Genomic DNA, 25,567 nt, shown 5'->3' with positions numbered 1-25,567 from the left:
ACTATCATTCCCATGGCAACGTGGTTCAGTATACTGTAAGTAAAACAGGCTCTCTATCTAAAACTTGACGGCAGTCCCCCCCCCACACCTTCATACATCCACCCACGTCTCCTCCTCACTCCTTTTATTGTGACTGTGGGAAGGAGGTTATTTATTAATTTGTCTACCCATAAAAGTGCGATTATTATTATTATTTTTTCTTGCGTCTTCTCTCCTTTTTCGTTTTTTACGTTCTTTTTACGGATGTACTGGTATGCATGTATGCACGTCAGTAAATGCTTGTACTCGTATTTTTGGGTGATTATCCTAATGGAGGTACCCGACTCGTTTTGAAAGTTGATCTATTATGCATTAGATAGTGATACTGATTTTTGTGGCAAGGGATTGCGTTACGTCATTTTGCTTCTTCTTTTTTTTTTAAATCGTAATTTTGTTTTTGGTGCATTCATCAAGTTTCTTATTTGTCTCCGGTTTTTTTTTGTGGCTGATCATGATTTTCGCCAAGGCACAATGGACCTAGAAAAACCTAAAAAATCAATAAAAAGTAGTCTAAATTATTTTTTTTAATCTTGTCATTTCTATCGCTGTTATTAATTATTAATTAATTAAAAATTAGTCATAACATTAATTAAATTTAAGGACTTCGTAATATTAATGAAATTATTTGGATAAAATTACTCAAGTTCCTTATTTGTCTCCAGTTTTTTGTGGCTGTCAGGATCACGATTTTCGCCAAGGCACAAGGCCTAGAAAAACCTAAAAAATCAATAAAAAGTAGTCTAAATTATTTTTTTTAATCTTGTCATTTCTATCGCTGTTTTTAATTATTATTATTAATTAAAAATTAGTCATAATATTAATTAAATTTAAGGACTTCGTTATATTAATGAAATTATTTGAATAAAATTACTCAAGTTCCTTATTTGTCTCCAGTTTTTTGTGGCTGTCAGGATCACGATTTTCGCCAAGGCACATTGGGCGCGAAAAACCTAAAAAATTAATAAAAAGTAGCCTAAATTATTATTTTTTTAATCTTGTCATTTCTACCGCTATTTTTAATTATTATTATTAATTATATAATTAGTCATAACATTAATTAAATGTTAGGACTTTCTAATATTAATAAATTATTTGGATAAAGTAAATCAATAATTTTCTCTCTGCAAAATTTTTAACTCGTTTCTTTCTAAACATTAGGCCCTTTTTCTCTTTTTCTATACGTTCTGCAGCTATTAACAATTGCATGGGAGTGGGGTGCAACAGCCTGATAGAGTAATATTTAACACTCACGACATAAAAAATTTAAATTTGTAACTATCAATTTTATTATGAAATTCAATTTTTTCACTAAATATTTGACTCTAGCAGAACATTTTAAGAAAAATAAACTACACTGAAAAAAATATATAGTCAAAACTACCAGAATATGGTAACATTTACCATGTTTTAGCTTTATGGGAACACGGAAAGCTCAATAATTTTTTATCGAAGTGCTTTGGTAATGATTTTGGTAAAACTAAAAATAAAATAGCATTAATAAAACTGAATTACAATGTTTTAAATTGAACCGTGAGGGCTCAGGGGATAGAGTGTTCTCCTTCCAATGAGGTGAACCGGGTTGGAATCCCAGCAATGGCTGGTCGATATGAATTCCGCATCCGGCTCGCGCCGACCACAGTGCTGACGTAAAATATCCTCAGTAGTAGAGGGATCATGGATTAGAGTCCCCTTGCCATCAGAGTAACCGTGGGAGGTTTTTGTGGTTTCTCTCTCCATTTAACACAAATGCGGGTTAGTTCCATCAAAAAGTCCCCCACGAAGGCAAATTTCTCCCAATACTTGATCTAGGAGTTCCCTTGTCTTCTGGATTGGGTTTAAAATTACAAAGCTACGGAGTTGCCGTATACCCAAATAATTGGGTCGGCTTTTCAACGACTTTAAAAATACTTTATAAAATAAAGTATTTTTACTTACGTACAATTCGCATTTTGTTATATAGACGAACTTGAATGCTTTTATATCGCGCTGATTTTTCATTTCTGGGAAACTAACTCTTTCGTCTAAAGATTAAGTAAAAAATTACTATTTTTTTTTCTCAAAGGTTACTATTTTTTTTCTCAAAGGTTCTGAAGGAAAAATAAATATTTTTTATAATTCTCGTAAAGGTAGTTGACACTTTTTGTCTCAGAAATAATTCTAGGCTTTTTTTCTTCTTTAGATCATTTCTAGGAATGTGTAATAATTTTTGGCACTTTGCAATCTCCACCTGTTAGTTAAACATTCATAAAAACATGAATGCACATTAGAAAGGTCAAGGATGTGTAATTGGGTGGTTAGCGGCAAGGAAGACATAAGTTTGAATGACAATGAAATTCTTTGAAATTTTCGAGCGTTTTTTTAATTTTTTTTATTTTATGTCGTCTCTGAAGTATTTAACAGTTCATAGTAGACTAGTTTTAGTGTTCGTATTTATTTATTAGTTTTGAACTGAAAAAAAGAAAAGTCAGGTTCTCCAATTAAGTAGTTATTTTTAGAAAACAGGATATTCGTTTTATTAAGTATTACTGGAATAGTTTTTGTTTAAATGTTTTCGTTTGTTTTCAGTTTTATTTTTTTTATAAATTTTTTTTTACTTTAGGGGGTCTGAATAGACCCTAAGAGAACTAAGTATAAAGCAAGACACTTAGATTTTAAAAAATGAAAACATTTACTACAACAATGCGAAAATCAATCTTTTCCCTAATATTTTAATTTGTTTAATTTAGTATACGTGATTTTATTTTATCTTATAACCATCGTTGAAAAGCTGATCCAATAATGAGTTTACGGCTTCTAATGTTCAACTCCGTAATCTTGTAATTTTGAACCCAATCCAGAAGACAAGGAAACTGTTGGAACAAGTATTGGGAGAAATTTGTTATCATGGAGGACATTTCGATGAAACTAACCCGCATTTGTGTTAGATGGAGAGGAAAACCACGAAAACCTCCCACAGTTAGTCTGGCAGCAAGGGGGCTCTAACCCATGATCCCTCTACCACTGAGGATATTTTATGTCAGCACTGTGGCCGATGCGAGCCTGGTGCAGAATTCGTATCGACCAGCCATTGCTAGGATTCGAACCCGGTTCATCTTAATGGAAGGCGAGCGCTCTATCCTTTGAGCCCTCACTGCGCTGTATACGTGACTGGGGAGATCAAAATTTAATTCCTTCGTTAATTTTGCATTGATCGTCTCCAATTATTAATATGAACAATAGCCCATGAAAACGCCCGGTAAAACTTGAAAATTAGAATCAAATTCAATAAGTCGATCTTTTAATATTCTGAAAGTTGCGTAGTTGTAGCGCAAAGCGTCAATTCAATAAGTTGTTCTCTTACAAGTATAAAACTGTTTTATAAGTACTATTATATTTTGAAGGTAGTAGTTGTGCAAAACTGTGACTTTCTTTTAGGACATAGCTTTCGTTTGTACTTTCATGTGTATAGTTATAATACTGTACTGTAACTTTACGATACTGTAACTTTAATAGATATTATAAGTGAGATATCAACATCAGTTATGAATTGACGGGATTATGAATTGACGAACTGCATTCCAAGTTCGAAAATGTTACTTTAATTTAGACATAATACTAGCTTAAATTTGTTTATCAATTGATGTATCAATAATTTTATATTCTTTGTGCTTTATTGGTGAAAATTCTTCATATTATTTAAAATGTTTTAAGAATACATCAGTATTGATATTAACATGGATTTCCAGCTTCTTTGATTATAGTCAGGGTCTGTTTAGAAGAAATTTGGGTCCGTTAACGGACCTTTCACAAAATATTTTAATTTCAAAACGGACCCTACACAAAATAATTTATCTTTTAATCGGCCCCATCACAAATTTGTTTATCTTCATTATTGTTTTGTTAATCGAATAAATTGTTTTGTTAATCGAATAATTGTTAATCGAATAAACCCTTACCAGAAAGGAGGGAGAAGAAAGACAGATGTAAACGAACTAAGTTTTGTCTTCGGCAGACGCTTCTTCCTTTATTCGTCCGAAATGAATATTCTGCGTTCAACAGCATAGGCTAAATACCAAATATTTGTAAGTTGCATCTCTAATTTAGTAGCAGCATTCGCTGTTTATTTATTAAAATTTAATTTTTTTAAATTATAATTTTACAGTATTGACCATGAGCTTGTATGTCTTTACAATTTAAAAACTCATTAAAAACGTTTTTTGCAATAACAGTACCCTATTTGCACAAATTCACAAAAGTAGGACCCTGGTTGAAAGAATGTGACTTAACGTTTATTTTATATTCACAAATTACGAGTAATTTTTCACAATTTTACAAAAACGGAACTTTTACAAAATGTCTGGACAGACCCCTGATAGTATATTTTCGGGAAAATCAGTTTTACGCTGAACCATAATACGGTGCACATTCGCTGCAAATTTAAAAAGCTGATGAACTGAACCATATTTTCTTTCATTTTAAACCATAGTATAGCGTTATCAAGTTTAAGAAGTACGACATAGCTTAGTTCAACCTGAACCTGGCACCATGTAGAGGTTGCAGGAAATTAGAAAGATTTTGTGGTGCAATACGCTCCAAAATTTTTGACAATGCCACTAATTTGAATCAAATATCCGTCCAGGAACACATAATTCCCTGCGTATGTTTTTTCCTCGCCATAGAACTCAAAACTTTAACTCGAAAAGTCCACTAACAAAAATTTGCATTTGTATCGAAGTTTTCAGAATTCAGATAACACTTACAAAGATATGAGGTTAAAGTTTTTCATCTAATTGTCCTTACATCCCCACTATAACATGCTACACAAAGGGAAAAAACATGGTCGAAGCTACCAGAATATGGTAAAATTAACCGTGTCACCTCTAGGAGAACTCCTAAAAGTTCGGTTATTTGTACTGCTTTGTTAATGATTTTAGTAAAACTAATAATGAAATGTTGTTTTCTAATATTTAATAAAATTTGGTAATTTTATATTGATACTTTAGAGCATGACATAAAAACTATTTATACGGTTGAATTTACTTTGTATTTTTTACTAAATGTGTGGTAATAAGAACTATAATTTTTTAAATCGGAATTTCCGGTAAATCGTCACCACATGATTGGAAAAATTACCAAATGAATAGTTTAAATTCCGTATATTTTGGTTTTATAAGCGAGAAATATGGTTATCTTTTACCTGAAATGTCATTGCCACACAGTGCAGTGCATTTTACCATATTTTTTTTTCTCAATGTAGGAAATGATGTTTACTTCTAAAAATCTTTACGCAAGAGATATTCGTTTTTAAAGTTATGAAATGCTTAATTCAAGTTAACGTATTAAAACTCTAATCAAAATAATTCTAGTAAAACTTAAAAGCTGTAGTTTTATTTATAACTTATCCTTACAGAACACAACTACTAATACCTAATATCTTATTATTTTTCTACTACGCAAACTGGTTTGTTTAGAATAATCTCAATTTAGATATGGTGCTAATAACTTAAATTTTTCACCAATACCCGCCTGTGATGTTAACAAATAAATCATAATCGAAGTTGTGTTCAAATCAAATCTCTAGCTGTGAAATGATAAACGTGTCAATTAAAATTAGTATAATCATATTTACCAAAAGCTTTACCACTTATTCTGCCAAGGATTTACCATTTATATTAGGGGCATGCAAACTTGATCACTGTGAAAGTCCATCCATTATGGAAGTTAAGATGAAGAGGATTACCAGCTAAAGCGTTGACTTGGTCATTTATCCGTCATCAAAAATGTCATTTGACTAAATAAAGCGAGTTTTGCTCTTAAAATTATGCCGTTTGTTGCATGACTGTGCGATTTGTACACTGGAAAACAAATTTTTTGTTGCATTTATACTAGCACTTGATCTTGTTTAATTTGGGTGTGAGAACTTCAAATTTGAAGTTAGTTTTTGCTCCTAAAGCTGCAGATTCTTTTTAAATGACATTTTTGTCTGTTTTTTTTTCTTACGAAATGGTTAAGTTTAAAAACGTTATATATAACAGGGGGGTCACATAGATGTTGGGACAGATTTTTAGTGGTATTAGAGTACATCATCTGGATTAAAATTACAATGGAACCCATGCCGGAAATGAAATTGAGCGCGGCTAGCGGCGCTTCGTTTTCTGTTCAGAAGTACAAAAAAAATTCATGATAGGGGAAGCGCCCCTAGCGACGTATGATGATATTTCTAGATATGAATTGATATATAATTTTAGTCTTAATGATGTGCCCTAACGCCTCTAGAAGTTTGTCGCAACATTTATGCTGATCCCCTGTTATATATAATGTTTTCAAACGTGTTGTTATTCGCATTTACAGGAATTGGAACTGTAGAGTTATTTGTAATTTTAGTTGTATGAATATTTATATAAATCAACTTAGAATCATTAGAAAATAGCTTATTATGATGAACGTTTATGCAGTAATTAGGAGATTTCCTTTTTAAAAAAAAAGGACTTGTCAAGAATTTAAATCAATATAAAGTTATTTATCTTTATTCTCCAAACACAAGCATATCTAACAACAAAAAAATGTAAGTAGGCGTTACTTAGAAACGCAAGTATATATAAGAAAAGGAAACACAAGCATAAACTTAGATATTAGAAAAAGGGGAAAAATAAAAAAGACAAAAAACACACACACACACACACACACATATTTTGCAGCAAAGGTCAACTTTTGCTGGGTACTGAACATTTTTGCTGGCGTTCACGAAGCAGGATGTTTACATAAGTTGCGGCCACGTCCAACAAACAGTTGTTGATCTAAGAAACTCCGCTTTTCTAGTTGTTGACACAACTGCCTCTTCCTTTTTCGTTCGGACCCGCCTGTCTCACCCGGTCCAATAACCAGCGCCCATTCCTCCCCGACTGTCCCCTGAAACTGGGCACGGACGCCTGGATATATAGTCCCGCATATAGATATGGCTTCCACCCACCATTTTGATGTCCCCCCACCCTCAAATAAATGCATTTATGGATGCGGAAAAGGGGAGTCAGTGTCAGTATTGAATTGTTCTTATTCTATTGATGCATGTATGGTTTTCTAAATGAAATTGAAAGATATTCATGTTCGATGCTTTTTGAAAGGTTATAAAAGATGATATTTTTGTATTTATGTCAAATGGTTATTCTATTTCGTATTATTGGACTTAAAAGAAAAACTGCGTATTCGGAAAAAAAATTTTTTTTTTAGTGTCGATATTTTTTTATGAAAAAAAAAATTTTTTTTTCAGTTTAAAGTAAGCCTTTGATCGTTGAAATTATAGATCAACGATGTATAAACAAAAGCCCTAAACAAAGAATGTGCCAAAAAGGACTTTCTGAATACCCTTGAAATTTTAAGGTTTAAAAAACCTTAATACAAAGGATGCTTTGTAATCTAGATTTCCTTTTACTTTAGAGAGCTGGTGTCCCTATATGCACTATAATTTCACTTCATTATCTCTTTCCTATAAGTTTTTTTTATTCAAAAAATTTTTTCTTGTGCTATATCAATTCACAGTTTGGCTATATTAATGCAATATATTAATATTAGAAAGAACTCTGATTTACGAATACATTCGTGTAAGCAAACGATTACATCTTTTCGTTCTCTGGCTTTTTAACTTTTTTTTTTTTAAATCTTTCGTTTTTTCTTTTAAACTATACTTTTTTAGTTTTCTTTATATATATATATATATATATATATATATATATATATATATATATATATATATATATATATATATATATATATATATATATATATATATATATAACAGTGTTTTCATCTCAGAAAAAAAGTGGGTGAGAATTTCTCACCCTTTCTCAAAAACAGGGTGAGATTTCAAAAAGTTAAGTGAGATTTCAAAAATTAAAAAAAAAAAAAAACACAAAGAGACTTGAAAAAAAAATCATTTCTTTAATTATAATGCATTTTTAACATCTTCTAATTTTTAAAACAATGAATATTTTTGCTGCATCATCATATGGAAAATGTTCTACATCTACTTTTTCATCAGCTATTCTCATTAGGTTGCTCAAATACGTATTTGTTTCGTTTTGATCGTTTCTACCCACATTTGTTTCATTTTCATTTGTCCGTTTCGGAGTAGAAGATATTGGCTTTATAAGATATTTGTCCATCTTACATTAACGAGCAAGAAATTTGAACATCTTGCATGAAGAAACCTTACCTACGGTAAACAAGTGTTTGCAAAGAAATGCGTTCTGAAAGAGGTTCCGTGGTTCCGAGGGATGGTGTTCTGTTGTTCTTAAAGGTTCTGAACAATACTGGTAAATAGGGAAGCTAGATAATGGGGCAGATGTTGAAAATAATAAAAGATCCAGGAAGAAAAGTGAAACGGATTTTATTCTAAATGGCGCAAATGAGAATTTTTTTTCAAAATGCGAGAAATTCGCGAATTTTGAAATTGGTTTATAAAATGCGCGAATTTCTCGCGGTAATCATTTTTTAATGCGAGAATATAAAAAATATGCGAGATTCTCGCGTTCTCGCGCTGTAGTGAAAACACTGTAATATTATATATATATATATCCGTAAGAAAACAACTTTCATGGAGCTAAGTTTAAAGAAACATTAAACATCCAGTGCATGAATCAAACCTGTTATCTCATACGCTTAAGAAATAAGATGAATTATATACATCATCATCACGATGCTATTCCTAGGAAGTTTGGTAATACTATCGTTAAAAGTAAAATGATTCATTTAAGAACAAGTCATTGTTAAAAATTAAATAAACTAATTTAATTTTTAATTTTATTATCGATTACTTATTAGTTGGGCACAACGCTGAGTCGTTATTAAGTCGTTAGTCGTTATTTACATTTATAAAGTGGATTGGTTAGATTTATAACACTCTTTAGCTTTCGAGTGTGTTCTTGAGGTGGGCAAAAAATGTTGCTTCCATGCTGCAAAATTATGTTTTCAAAAAAATAAACATAGCAATAATGATTTTAAAATACGTATATTCACGTACCGATAAACTTCAAAAATATGTACTTTAAAAATATTTTTAGCTGCGATCTCAACTTGTCTTATACACATTTTAATTTTATAAATTATCTAGTATCACGTAAAAAAAATTCTGATAATTGTTGATATTATTGATTTCAAAAAGCGCATCATTGCTCAGTAAATCTAGATTTTTAAATTTATCAATAACTTAATGCGACTATAAATTGAGTTAGTGGCATTTCAACTTGTTTTGTGCACATTATAATTTTATAAATTATCTAATATCATATAAAAATATTCTGGCAAGTGTTTCATTGATTATAGATGGTATTGAAAAAGCGTAACATTGCTCAGTAAAAAGTTAATTGCCAGTATGACTATGGCCTAATATGTAAACAAAAATCTGGAATATACTAGATTTTTAAATTTATAAATTGTTTAGTGGCATAAATATTTGTTGACAGAGGTGGCGAGAAAGACTTTTTATTGTAGAATAAACACAAAAGCATCGAATGTTGAAAATGAATCTACACTTAATCCATGTAACATCTTATAAAATGTTACGTCTTTCGTCATATGTTTTACGAGCAGTATATATTCTTTTTCTTGCTATATTTAATCAGTTGTAGTTTCTAATTACTAAATTAATACGTAGCGTGGTATATTTCCTGGTTTATTCTTACTTTACCGTAAATACTGATAGATACAAAATCTATAAACGCATTTCGTTATTGCAAATGTAACAGGTATCAGTTAAAAACATTTCAGCTTATTTTTTGCATGGTCAAATAATCGATTCAGCTCCTATGGGGTATTGTGTTTACTTCTCTGTTTCAGCTGGGCAGTATTTCATAAAATATGGTTATTTTTTTTAAAAAAATTGTGATAATAATATTTTGAAAAGTATTGTTAGCTTATATTGTAAATACCTTGTTTTATTCTAAATGTAAAACAAACGATGGCTAGCGATAATACTTAATACAGAATAATGACATGAGAATTATTGAAAACAATGATTAACATTTTTTGATAATATCGTGATTATTATTAGCAATGATAAAAACTTAATACGATAATGTCACGAGTGTTATAAATTGTGATAATTAATAAACACAATATTATCGTAAGCTTTGATAATTTTTATTTAGGTACCGAAAATATTGACCGATATAAAAATTAGGTAAATTGGTTAAATTCGAAAAATATCACAATATTTTAGAAATATTAATATTTTCTGATAGCAGCAATGATTTGCAATCAATTTTGGAGTCCTACTTTTTAAAAACTACTGAGCAATCTGTTGCTGTAGCATTAATCAAAATAAATCTTCAGAAAGGGCGTTTTTCTTAAATTTAATGCATATCATTTATGAATTCGTGTTTTAGAATGTATAATCAATTAAATTAGTAAAAAATTTAACAAAGAACTTAAAAACAACAACTTGAAGGAATAAAATTTATTAACTTAAATTTTAAAAAAAAAAGCTTATTAATTGGATCGAGTTTAACAAGGAACTTACAATTTCATATAACAACTTATTAATTGGATCAAGTTTAACAAAGAACTTACAATTTCTAAGAAAAAATATATATATTAATCAAATCAAATTTTTGTTGTGCATAATTTAAAACCTTTTTTTTAATCCAAAACTTTATTTGTATTTTATTTAAAAGTGGATATCTGGGTCGTAACTTAATTGATTCTATCAATTTAAAAAACACGAAACTGTTTCGACTGTGTGATTTCAAAAAACAACTTATTAATTGGATCAAATTTAATAAGGAACTTATTATTTGTATCAAGTTTAACAAGAAACTTACTTTAAAAAAAAAACTTATTAATCAGATAAAATTTTTTGTTGTGCATAACTTAAAATTTTTTTTAATCCAAAACTTTTATTTGTGTTTTATTTAAAAGTGGAAAGCTGGGTCGTAACTTTTAAAAGAATACAAATAAAGTTTTGGATTAAAAAAAGTTTTAAATTATGCAGGACAAAAATTTGATCTGATTAATATATATATATATTTTTTTAGAAATTGTAAGTTCTTTGTTAAACTTGATCCAATTAATAAGTTGTTATATGAAATTGTAAGTTCCTTGTTAAATTTGATCCAATTAATAAGTTTTTTTTTTTAAATTTAAGTTAATAAATTGCTCCAAACACTTTAAAAATCATGAAACTGCCCCGACTGTGAATCGTTCAAGAAAACGAATCGAATTGATACGGCAGATTGCTTCAAAAGTTTCTCTGAAACACCAAATGTCCAATCACTCTATTGATACAAGCGAAACTGTCTCCGAAACGCGTATGAATAAATAACTGCGTGATAACTTGAATTTCAATTCAAATCCCTTTTATTTGGTATTGTTTTCCTGTCCAAATCGATGTTGACTCTATCATCTCAATCTTTACTTTCAACCGGTCACTAAGTTTACACTGACGGAATATCTTCGGATAGGTCCACAAAATAGATATCCCAACGTAACATATCAGATAATGATGTAAATTCAAAAATGCTGCACAATCTGTTTGTTTTAAATAAAAATTTCCTCGCTGTTTACTCAATGTCCTGATCCTGATCCCGTATTAGTTTAAACTGAAAGGGGAGTTTTTCCAAGGAATCTTGACCGCATGCAGGAAAAAGCAAACTTATGAGACATGCACAGTTGAATTTTCTGTAAGTTTATTTCTTTGAATTACAATATTCAAAGACAATTCGTATCTGCTTCGTATACCATAAGGGAATGGGGTCCAGGGAATTTTTTACTGGCCATGTCTAATCCGGGCGTGTTCCGAATTTGAAATTGAATATCTGATCAATTATTTGAGCATGGGATTGTTATATATTTTAAAACAAATATCTGTTGCTTAAATAATTGACTTACATTTCCGCTAGTTTATTTTTTTTGGATTTCTAAAAATTTTGACCTCTATTCTATTCTAGCATTTCATCTAAAAAGAATAAGTTTCGGGATAATTTTAGGGGATCCTTTGCGCATTTCATTTAATATGTCTTAATGTTTGCGAGGTTTTGATTGAGACTTTTTGTGAAACTATGAAAAATCTGCGCATAATTATGAAAATTTGTGAGAATCAGGTTCTGATTTTGTGAAAAATTATTAAAAAAAAAAAAAAATATGGTTTGTCTTTTTTTTTTTTTTTTTTTTTTTTTTTTTTTTTTGAAAAATTGGTTTTGGCAAATTTATGAAGAATTTTAATTAACGTGAACTCTGAATCTGAAATTACCGCAGAATCGGATTCTCTTTTACGGTGCTGAGACCATTTTTGCCACAAAAAAAAAAATTGAGGGTGGGGGGAGTCCGTTTATTGGTCACCACATCCATGGTATAATCCCCAATTCACAATAAACGAAATTTTTTTAAAGATTCAGTAAGTTCTCTTTTGCGACATTTTAAAATAAATTTTTTTAATTTATTTTTTGGAATTGTTTGGGATAAGTCTGTTATTGGTCCCCACACCTATGGTATAATCTCCAATTCACAATAAAAATAATTTTTTTAAACATTCAATAAGTTTTCTTTTGCGAAATTTTTAAATAAATGTTTTAAATTTATTTTTTGAAATTAATTTATAACGTAACTTTCTACAAAAAATTTATTTTATAAATATTTAACTACACAAATACATTTTATCAGTGGATTTTTTTTTTTTAATTCGTTTGAAAACGATTCTGATCCACAACTGATTATAATGTCGTAACTTTCAAATTCGTTGACTTTTGTGATACTAGACTATATTTAAATTTAAAATTATTTTCAAAATATCTTTTGTACTTTTATTGTAAAATTTTTTAAAGAATTAAAAACAAAAAGCACTAACATTAAAATATTAATTTTCTTTAAATAATAAGCGGTTATTTAAATCAAAGCACAGCTCATTATTTATTTTGAATAAAGACAATATATTTAATGATTCTTAATTATTTAAGGTTAATAGGCTAATCTTTATATCTTTTACATCTATCTCAATTAGAAAAAAACATGGTCTACTATTTCACGAAAGCGTTCTTGTCTTTTTCTTTGTTTATCTGGAATTTTTTTCAGCTTTACTGAACCAACATTATTTTTAATAAAGTACTCTATAAAAAACACAATGCCGATTTAGAGCTCGAGAGCATATAAAACACATAAAAATTCAATAATAATGCAACGCAAACCAAATAAACCAAAAACGTAGATTTCCTCCTTAAATGTTAAAGTTTAAAAGTTAATTTATTGAGGAATTTCCAGATTTATCAATAAAAATGTAATCACTAAAAATATTTGTTTGTGATTTTAAGTTGATAAGAAATATTTTTCTTCTTTTTTTGCAATTATTATTTTGTTTTACAATATTTATAAAAATCTTATTAGTGTGCATTATGACTGATTTATTCTGTGCTATACTTATACTATACTTATTCTGTGCTGAAATTACTAATTAATAAAATTAAAAAAAATTTTACTATACATGTCATTATCATGCAGTACGGTATTTTTTGCAGAATTTTTTCCTTAATGTAGTTAAGCATTGAAATAGAATGAAAAATTATTTTTTAGTGTTATTCAAAAAACTGATTTAATTTAATTACGCTTAAAAATAATGTTTTTAGACTAGAAGAAGTAATACAATACTAGTAATTAGAATAAAAATAATAATGTTAAAGATAATAATATACCAATTTAAAAGTTCATTTATTGAAGAATTCAAAGTATCCACTGAAATTCTTTCACTGTATTATTGATATTTACTTTTAAATATAAAGATAAACAATCCGTTATAAAATAATTGTTAACAATCTTAAAGTGATTAAAAAATATTTTCGTTTTGTTATTTCATTATTTTGTTTTAAAATGCTTATAAAAATCTTATAAGCATATAATTTGAGTACGATTGAAATAATGTTTTTCGACCAAAAGTAGTAATACAATACTAATAATTAGAATAAAAATAATAATGTTAAAGATAATAATATGCCAAAAAGTTTATTCATTGAAGAATTCAAAGTATCCACTGAAAGGCTTTCATTGTATTTTTCGATATTTCTTCTTAAATATAAACATAAGCAATCCGTTATTAAATAATTGTTAATAATTTTGAATTGATTAAATTTTTTCTTTACTTTTGTTATTTCACTATTTTGTTTTAAAATGCTTATTTAACAATCCGTTATAAAATATTGTTAGTAGTTTTAAATTAGTTAAAAAAAAACTTTTCGTTTTGTTATTTCATTATTTTGTTTTAAAATGCCTATAAAAATCTTATAAGCATATAATTTGAGTATGATTAAAAATAATGTTTTTCGAATAGAAGAAGTAATACAATACTAATAATTAGAATAAAAATAATAATGTTAAAGATAATAACATGCCAAAAAGTTCATTTATTGAAGAATTCAAAGTATTCACTGAAAGGCTTTCATTGTATTTTTCCATATTTCATTTTAAATATAAACATAAACAATCCATTATTAAATAATTGTTAATAATTTTTAAAAAAAATTTTGTTTTGTTATTTCATTATTTTGTTTTAAAATGCTTATATTTAACAATCCCTTATGAAATAATTGTTAGTAATTTTAAATTGATTAAAAAAAATTTTTTACTTTTGTTACTTCATTATTTTGTTTTAAAATGCTTATGTAACAATCCGTTATGAAATACGTCAGAAATTTTAAACTGATTAAAAAAAATTTTTTTTTTGTTATTTCATTATTTTGTTTTAAAATGCGTATAAAAATCTTATAATGTGTAATCCTTTTTTTCAGATAATCCTGTAAAATAATTCTACTTAAGCTTCGGAGGAGAATGAGGATCTATTATTTTAATGATTCTCAGCAATTTTCTCATCTTATCTGTGTACGCTTAAAAATTTATAATACTCGAATTGAGTACTTCGAAACGACTGAGGTAGGTGATTGTTTTTTATTTTGTTACAAAATAATAATACATCTAATAATGTAGCTTAATTAGAGATCCACCCATGTCGACTTTCTAAAATGATGGAAACTAACTTTTATTGATTGAAATATTCTAAACATAAATTCTTCTAAAAACTTAGTTTTATTTTAGCTAATCCCGAGGATAAATGTTTAACATAACCTACAGTTAAACACTGAAAATCGGTTGTTCTTGCCTGACTCCACAAAATTATAACTGGTGTTATTTGAAGAATTTTTAGTTTAAGTTAAAATGTTAAAAATGTAATACTTTTTAGCAATTGTATGTTACAAAACAAAAACGACAGTTATCTACATTGTAAAAAAAATTCTGGATCAAATCACGTAAAAAGTAACAGCATTTATCGTGACGGTACTTTTTGTTGTAAAATAAATTTTTACGGGAACAGGTTGTGGACTGTAATTTTTATAGCAATAATTACCGTAAAATCTCTGAATCACTCTAATTAGATAAATATAACCGTATAATATTATTAAATATAAGTAAGTTATAAATAAATATTACTGCAAAAATTACGGTAAAATATTTTACGGTAGAAATGGATTTCACAGATGTTGGATCCAAAGTGCCGGTATAAGTAAGTTATAAATAAATATTACTGTAAAAATTACGGTAAAGTATTTTACGGTAGAAATGGATTTTACAGATGTTGGATCCAAAGTGCCGGTATAAGTAAGTTATAAATAAATATTACTGTAAAAATTACGGTAAAGTATTTTACGGTAGAAATGGATTTTACAGATGTTGGATCCAAAGTGCCGGTATAAGTAAGTTATAAATAAATATTACTGTAAAAATTACGGTAAAATATTTTACGGTTGAAATGGATTTTACAGATGTTGGATCCAAAGTGCCGGTATTTTATACCGTAATTTGATGCAGAATTTTGAAGTTTAGAAAAGCCCATAAATAATTTATTTTTGAGTAACCATGAAATAATAACAGAAAAAAAAACTTGGTGAAAACATTTTTATTTAATATGGGGTTGGTTACAGATATTATTTACATTTACTTATTTATTTTCGTGTTTCCATTTGAAACTTAACATAACAATCGCTATAAAATATGCCAATAAAATATGTTCTAAAAATAATAAAACCAATATGATACTACTGCTTTTATTAAACATGTTTAGTTTAGAAATTGCATTATTTGAAAAAAAGTTAACAAGTTTTAATAGCTCACTTAAAATTTTTATTTAATCATTAAATCGGTTAAAAATAGCGTTTATTTTTTCTGCACATCACACCTCTGTTGAAAATTGATGCAACTATTTTTCGAAAACGTGAAACAAATTTCATAAATTTGGACAGTTTGAAACATTAACTTTTCTCTATAATTTTTAAAATACTTAAGTGTTACTTGATATTAATGAAGCAAAAGCCGAAATTTACTAAATAATAAGCTTAATAAATCATTTACTTTTACGATGTAAATAATGAAAAATATATTTATTGTACTTTATTCATACTTTTATTAACAAACTTTATTTTAATTATTCTGTGTCAAAAACCATTAACTATAAACAAAAATATTTTTTTATTTCTTTTTGTCGCTCTTAACAATGAAAAGTTAGTTGATGGGTAAGATATCGGTTACCTTCTTTATGAAAACTCCTTTTACTCTGATAGATGGCGCTGTGGGCCAAGAATCAAGTTGCATATTATATAACAAGTCTCACTGTAAAAAAGAAGCAGGGGGAGGCTACTGGCTAATATGGTTGCAAATTCTGGTGGTTTACCTTTCTCACAAATTGGACAACCCCAAAAAATTCAGTTTACCTTCCTTACACCAGAAAACTTCCTATCATTTTTTGACAGAATTAAGTATAAATAAAATATTTTATAATATATTGAACTTGGCAAAAGCAAGAATTTTAGCCATCAATAAAAAAAAAAGTAGAATATATGTTATCATTAATATATTACGCATAAACAGATTATATTCAAAGCAGTAAAGAAAAATCTTTAAAAAAATGAAAGTTTTAAAAATATTACTTTTTTAGAATTATTATTTTTATTTGTAATGTATCTCTTAGGTATGATACATCAGAATATTCGTTTATTTACTTATTTATTTTTTTAATTCTCGACCGTGAACATATACCGAATTTGAAAACGCTTCATATTATTTCAATAAAGTGTCTAAAAGTGAATGCCTTTTAAATATTTCCATTATAGTGAAAGTCTACTATTCTGAATCTTACAAATTGTAAGTTTTTTTTTTTTTTTTTTTTTTATCAATTTGTATTTTTTTCAAATCTAATATCTGATGTATAACGGCCTTGCGATTATAAATCAAGTTCGGTTTTTTTTCTTCTCTTTTACAATATAAGGTTAGAGGATGAGTTGTATACGATATATATGGCATGATGGTTAGATTTAATAGGTATAATGAGTTAGGTATGTGAACAGCAGTTTAATGCCTTTGATAAGCCATACGTTTTCAAATTGTTCAGGATCTCTTTTTTGGTGAAAGACACCAAGATTGCCATGTAAACAATGCGACTCTCTGCTGCCATCGTGAATATTCCGGAAACCCGGAAATTACTAATCTGAAAAAATTACTAAGGAACAATTTAATGCCAAGCTGTCACCTTTGGAAAAATATAACTTATCGCTATCGCTTCAAGCCATTTAATTATACTTAGTTTTCATCTAAGGAACTATTTTGGATTATCACTCATTTCTCAAAACTTTCAACCCCAATCCCGATACCACTTAAAAGTTTTTTTTTAAACATTTACTGTAAAAGAATCATGAGTACCTTATGGCGGGTCAAAACTCCCTTTTGGTGAGTTTATTCTTTTAGAAATTCACTTTTTATTTTTTGTGTAAATATCGTCTACGTAGTTGTTTCGTTGTCGTTTGAGTAGCAAACATGTGAATTAAAATGAAGTTTTTATTGTTCTTAACCAATCTTTCGAAACATAAAATGAATTTTGTATAATAGTAAGATTATTAAAGAACCAAATTCAGGTGCATAATATAATTTATTTCTGTCACCATACGCTTTCACTTCAGTAAATAAAAATATAATTGCTTTTCTTTACTTAAAGGAAAAAAGAAATATAAGTATTTATTATTTCTTGAAAACTATTATTTATAAAATATTCATTGAAACTTTAATTAAAATAGATATCAAGTAATACATTTACCGTCAGCTGGTTTGCATAAAAAGAATAAACAAATCAAATTTCTTCCCGTCCTTGACCTTCATGGCTGTTGAGACATTACGAGCCATTTTCTTTTCTCTTCGTCATAAATAATGTCTCTTTCACTCAGCTTCGGCACTCTTGTAATTCTTTTTTCCTCGTTGTTTATCGCTTGAGCCTTTGTAATCGTCTGCGGTGAAAATAAAAAAAGAAGGTCGTAGTTAAAGGGAAAATACGAAAAAGAATATTGAAAGAGAAACAATGTTCATACATTCTAACGGTACCATCTGTTATTCGAATGGTTGTTAGATTATTGTCGTGTCAATCAATGCAGATTGAAGGAAAATAAGTTAGTTAATGTCACCTATCCATGCATGCCTTGTCTGATTGTTGCCAAGAGTAGAAAATATATTACTTTTATCGTCTGGATTTTAATTCCAAAATTTTGCAAATATCGTTTTCTCTTTTTTACGCTATCATTAATATAGTTTTTATTTTCTAGATTGTATTCTTTCTAAGTTAAATAAAAAAGATAATTTTTCTTTAATATTTTTGTTATAAATCTATCCGACTTATTACGCCATCATTATAGCTCTAATTTATTTTATTATTATTTTTTTATCTTTTATACTTATTTTAAGTAAACTAAAGTAAAAAAGTGATTCTTTTTCTTTCAATTTTTTTCCGTTTTTCTTTTATTTCTTGAAGAAAAAAAATTGTGATTTTTAAATTTTTTTTAATTCATTTTTACTTATTTGATTTCCTTCTATCAATCTATAATAAAATGAAAAAGCGACTTTTCTTCCAATATTTTTCTTTTTAATTCATAATTTTTACACAATTGTTTATTTAGTTTTCACTTTTTAAATTATAATCCTACAAATACTAAAATAAAAGAGCAATTTATCTTCCGGTCTTTTAGATTTTTCTTTTAATTCGTAATATTTCTGTACATTAATATTTAGCTTTGGCTTCTTAGATACTATTCTTCCAAGGTATAACTAAAATCGAATTGTGAAAATGATTAGAAAGATACACCGTTCACATAATTTTAAATTTAATTTGCGTTTTTTTTTTTTTTTTTTTTTTTTAAAGAAAAAAAACGTTGTATACGTTGGCATTCAACTGTGTGATACAAGAATCCGTCGTTGTTTTAACCTTCACATGCTGTTGTACTTGATTAGCTATCAATTGCCTCAGATCGAGTGTTATTTCTTAAGAGAATGCCTCCGTAAATATATCGATTCTTAATGCGGAAAAATGTTAAAGACCCTGCTGAACATAAAAAGAAAAAAATTTTCTCACCAAATGTACCTTAACATGGCCCTTTAGTGATAAAAACAACACTAATCGGTTAACACGGTTGACAGGGAACAAAAACAACCAATAGGATTTGTAAAGCCTGTTTTTGTTCACTTCTCAAATTTGACTACATAGTTGTTGACCCTAATTTTTATTTTGTGCTAAACCTAACTATTTAAATGGCGAAGAATAACATTTGCAGAATCTCAATCAGACTAAATAAACTTATTGCTTTGTTGCGATATTTTTGTATCTTTCATTAACCGAGTTACAAAAACAACGTTTAAAAAGGAACATTACTGTTTTCTTAAAAAACAGGATATTTTTTTTATCAGCTTATTGATCAAGTAAAAATATGAATACATATATATATATATATATATATATAAAGAGAACTTGGGGAAATATATTAATGAGCCACAATTATTGAAAACTGACATTTTTTACTTCAAACTGTTCCTTAGTATCGTTTTCAGTGGGTAGTTTACAAATGACTGGAATATTCACTAAATGGCAGCACAAGGAGCAGAAACATATTATTGCCTTCACATAAATCTTTGTTGTTTTACCCTTACTCTTTTTATCCCATTGCAGAGTTGAAAGTAAGACGGCAAACGGGAAAAAACTGGTACTAAAACCATTTTATTCTGGAATTCGTGAAAAGTTGAATAAGTACTTACTGTTCTAAGTTATGAACTATCCATTGCTATTAATTTTTTACGGGTGAAAGACGGTCCAGACGTTGTAGCTGATAGAAAAAAACTTGATTAGTCTTGGATACAAGACTATATACAAGCTATATATATAAATACAAAAAAAAAACAAGAAAAAATGTTTTTTTTTTTTTTTTAAATTAAAATTTTGGAAAACAAAATAAGGGAAAGATATATTCTCGTCGTCAGTTCACACGACTATATCCGCTAAATAGAGTGCTTTCTAATATGGTATTAATATAGCCAAAGCAAAATATATTAATATAATAGTTATACAAATGTTCATACAGCTTTTTTGTCTCATTATTATTATTATTATTATATATATATATATCACGTAGGCTGATTTTGATGCTTTGGAATCTTGTTATATTATTATAAATGTCGATTTCTTAGTTAACGACTTGACTTCCTGACTATCGCTCCATATCGCTTTGAAAAAAAAATTCCCTAGTTTGACACAGGGTTACCGTGCTTTTTGTAGTTTCGGTAAATACTTCACGTCATTTTAAATTATATTATTATTGAAATATTTTAGTCTACTTATTGAGCTTGTAAATATTACTTCATCTTATTAACTGTTTGTAATTAGTATCGCCAACCATTCTCTTTACGTTTTGATGAATGTACGAAATGCAAATTACAAATTTTGTATTTCTAATGAAGGAAATTCTTTACTTTGTTTAAAAAAAAGAAGAAAAAACTTATTATTATTTATTATCTTATTATGAAAATTTATTACACAACCTATTATTATTTTAAATTTTATTGTTACAATTAAAATTTTTTAGTCTCCTTATTTTCTTCTCAACTATCATTCTATCTTATTTTTATTTCTTAATATTTTGTAATTAGTGTCGCCAACCATTTCGCTTTACTTTTTGATGAATGCACGAAATGCAAATTACAAATTTTGTATTTCTAATGAAGGAAATTCTTTACTTTGTTAAAAAAAATTAAAAAAAACTTATTATTATTTATTATCTTATTATTATTTATTATCTTATTATAACAATTTATTACACAACCTATTATTATTTTGAATGTTATTGTTACAATTAAAATTTTTTAGTATTCTTATTTTCTTCTCAAATATCATTCTATCTTATTTTTATGTCTTAATATTTTGTAATTAGTATCGCCAATCATTTCGCTTTACTTTTTGACGAATGTGCGAAACGCAAATTACAAACTTTGTGTTTTTAATGAAGGAAATTCTCTACTTAGTTTAAAAAAAGATAAATAAAAATGAAAAAAAAAAAAAAAAAGAAGGAGAGAGTTGAGTGATAACAAAGCATTTATTGTTAAGTAATAACAAAGGACAATTGGCATAAAATTACACGAAAACTCTATTTTTCTGTAATCAAATTTGCCAAAATGGTCCGATAAAAATCACCTAAATGTCGAAAATTTAATGCGATTCAGGAAAACAAATTTACATCATGCAAAACACAACCTTTTCAATACTTAGAAGAAAACAAAAAAAAATTCGCATGTTAAAGACAAGGATGTGCCGTAGTTGAAACAATATGTCTTTCCGCCAGATAATTGTATTCTATCCTTGTTTATAAGTAAACATGATAATTTCATATTTACAATTAAATTGTTATCAGTGGCACATTTTCCTTGAAAAATAACATGTCTGGTATCAAAATTAGGTGATTTTTTTTATTTTTTTATTTTTTTTTTTGTATTGAAGGGTTATTATTGATTCATCATGGGTGTTGTGTCACATATAATTAGGCTCGTGATTTTGTCTAAATTAAATACATATGAATAAAATTGTGTCATACAATTTCTATTTCGTTTTTGTTCTTTGATTTTATATTAAATATCCTAATTTCCTCTAATGAAATAATCAAGTATAATTTACATACAGTAATTAAAATATTCATCGGCAATACAATCCAGTTTAATTAGACTACCGATGGAGTAAACTCTGTATTTATTCTTTATTAACTCTGTAAATTAATAAACTCTGTATTTAATTATTTACAATATGTAAAAAAAAGCGTACAGCGTGTTTCAATATTGATTACAGCGCATATAGATATAAATGCGTTTATTCATGAAATCATTTTTTAAAAAAAAATGAAATTAACGCATTAGGAATCATGAAAACTTAAGTGTTATCAAAGAATGACGAATTATTATGAAGTTGAATCACTGTGTATACTAAAAAAAAATTCCGATTCAAATTACGTTATAAAATACCGGCATTTTGTGTGCGTCATCATTAAAATCCATTTTAACAAAAAAATCAACTTTTACTGTAAAATATTATACCTTAATTTTTACCATAATAATTATTTATTGAGAGTGATTCGGCGATTTTACGGTAATTATTATTGTAAAATTTACGGTACATAAGATATTTTTGTTCCTCAACATGTTCCTGTAAAAATGGATCCAGGGCTGACACTCAGGATGCCAGTACTTTTTATCGTAATTTGAACCTGTATCGTACAGTACAGTACAGTATCGTTCAGTTTTTTTCACGTTGTATTCTTACAATTGAAAAAGATTTTATTCTTTTTAAAGTTTAGTTTAATTTTGCCTGCGTTAATCTAATGGCGCGCTGTTATATCATTGTCGTAATTTTCTTTTTTGCGATGGAGAATCTGGCATCCCGTGAACGCGTCGAAACATTTTAAGATCAAAAGGTATTATAGTAGTAAGGCACAGTTTTTTAAATCAAAATTCACTATAGTATTTTATCTAAATAGGTATTACACAAGTTTCAGGGATTTCAAATCGATTACAGCACAATCTACACATATCGCTAACGTGGAAACCACTGATTTTCATAAAATACTCCATTGAGCAATTTAAAAAATGTGGCTTGTCAATATATTATTCCAAATCCTCCCAGAGTTGACATTAAAACAAATTTCAAGAAGAAATCTTAATAAATACACATTATAACTAAAGAAACAGTAAACAAGCGAAACAAATAAAAACGTTATCAAAACAAGACGAACTAACATTGAGGTAAATCACTGTGAAACTTTGATTTCAAGCAACTAAATCAGTTTGATTGTCAAATGAAAGTGAAAGGCAGTGCAAAGAGTTTAATTTTAGAATCATCTTATAATTTTACATTCTAATCAATCTGGTTATTTTGATATTATTCTCATAATTCTCAAGGGAAAGTTGTTGTATCAAGTTGTTGAAAGCTTTTGACTTCTAGAACTTCAGGATCAAATATTCCGCAATCACTTCATTGTATAAATGATCCAATCAATATGTTTCAATAATGCTAAATAACTTCAAAAACATATTTTTTAGTCGATTGTAAACTTTACTGGAAAAATAAAATTTCCCTATAAAAAGATTAATAGTCGAAGTTAAAGTATTTTCTCCCTTGAATGTCAAAAGATTAACACTTAATTTACGACTTTGTAACAAAAAACTGCATTAAGGTAAAGAAGTGCACAAAAGTATCAGAAGAATAAAAAAGAAAAAAAGAACTTTTAATTTAGTGATTTGTGTTTAGTTTCAAAACGGTAAATGAAGACGATAACAAAAATATACGACATTTTTTTTTTATTTCCCTTGATGTAAAAAGGACAAAAATTATACTAAACCCACTCTTAAATGCACACGCTAGGTTTAACTTTCGAATTAAAGCTTTAAACAAATCAAACAAAAAAACATTTTTTGAATTCAATTTATTTTGTTTAGACACGCATACTAAAGCCCAATGCCTTTTTTAGGGAAAAAAAAACTTGCAACCTCAAGAGGTTTTCTGGAAAAGGTTAAAGAGGTAGAAATAATGAAAAAAATCTAAAAAGATTTAAAGTTAACTTTGGGAACATTCTCAACTTTTTCTCCTGTTCGTTCGTAAAACTTTGGCAAGCGTGTAATTACACCTGGCGCTCCTTATTTACGTTAAGTGGAACAAAACATTACAACAACAAACAAGAACACGGCGAAAAAAAAAGTTAAAAAAGAACAAAGCTAAAAATTTTAGTACGACAGTTTTCTTTTGAAAAATGTTGCTACCACCATTTTTTATTATTTGAGGCGGTTTATTTATTATTTTGTTGTTATTTTTTTGCTACTCTTGCTACAAAAGGACTAGAGAACTGCGAGAACTTATAAAAGCAGGGGGGTAGTAAATAGGATGGGGGTGAATGAATTGCGCAACGGACGAATCCAATTGAGGGTGTCACTCCATGATGGAATGGTCCCTTGGGGTTGGGGGTGGAATCAAGCGTGGGTGGATGGTAGGGGGTGTTCCAGCAATGACATAAGTGGCCGTGTAGAAAGATAATTGTGTCCTAGAGTAGAGAGGGGCGAAATACGGATTGAGAGAACAAATTTTAGGAATGGAGTCTGTCAGATTGAGGTCGAAGTGACAGAACGGTTGTCTAGCTCCAAAACAGCTTCTTTTCTGCAAGCGAAGTTTTTGAATTTATTTTTAAATTTAATGAGTAATGTAGAATAAATTTAATTGTATAGTTATCTATAATAATTGTACATTTAATTAAGAATTTATTTAATTGCTAAGTTTCCGAATAAGAATAAATTTAACTAGCAATATTTGATTGAAAATCGAGATTAAATTGTCAGAACGATTTAGTTCCATAACAGTTTCTTATGTCCAAACGAAATTCTTGAATTTATTTTTAAGTTTAATGTAGAATAAATTTAATTGTATAGTTATCTATAATAATTGTACATTTAATTAAGAATATATTTAATTGCAAAGTTTTAGAATCAGAATAAATTTAACTAGGAATATTCGATTGAAAATCGAGGTTAAATTGTCAGAACGATCTAGTTCCGTAACAGTTTCTTTTCTCCAAACAAAATTTTTGAATTTATTTTTAAGTTTAATGAGTTATGTATAAATTTAATTGTATAGTTATCTATAATAATTGTACATTTAATTGAGAATATATTTAATTGCTAAGTTTTCGACTAAGAATAAATTTAACTAGGAATATTTGATTGAAAATAGAGGTTAAATTGTCAGAACGATCTGTTTCCATTGCAGTTTCTTTTCTCCAAACGAACGTTTTGAATTTATTTTTAAGTTTAATGTAGAATAAATTTAATTGTATAGTTATCTATAATAGGTGTACATTTAATTACGAATATATTTAATTGCAAAGTTTTCTAATTAGAATAAATTTAACTAGGAATATTTTATTGAAAATCGAGATTAAATTGTCAGAACGATTTAGTTCTATAACAGTTTCTTATCTCCAAACGAACGTTTTGAATTTATTTTTAAATTTAATGAAGGATGAAAAATAAATTTAATTACATAGTTATCTATAATAATTGTACATTTAATTAAGAATATATTTAATTGCAAAGTTTTAGAATCAGAATAAATTTAACTAGGAGTATTTGATTGAAAATCGAGGTTAAATTGTCAGAACGATCTAGTTCCGTAACAGTTTCTCTTCTCCAA

General features: G+C 27.8%; 1 protein-coding gene across 1 annotated transcript in view; it reads left to right on the top strand.

Moving 5' to 3' along the window:
• LOC122269725 (putative nuclease HARBI1) overlaps positions 1 to 25,567 on the top strand; it is a 122,952-nt gene that overhangs the window by 82,441 nt on the left and 14,944 nt on the right. The window contains exon 2 of the mRNA XM_087152140.1: positions 14,781 to 14,922. Within this exon, the coding sequence (XP_087008266.1) occupies positions 14,821 to 14,922 (102 nt within the window). The 5' untranslated portion in view covers positions 14,781 to 14,820. The remainder of the gene's footprint in view (positions 1 to 14,780; positions 14,923 to 25,567) is intronic.

The sequence above is a fragment of the Parasteatoda tepidariorum genome, chromosome 9 (assembly GCF_982258835.1).
Source record: "Parasteatoda tepidariorum strain Cologne lab strain chromosome 9, Ptep-v5.0, whole genome shotgun sequence".
NCBI classification, from domain to species: Eukaryota; Metazoa; Arthropoda; class Arachnida; order Araneae; family Theridiidae; genus Parasteatoda; species Parasteatoda tepidariorum.
Note: the sequence above shows the minus strand (reverse complement) of the source record. Positions and strands in the feature narration are given on the sequence as shown.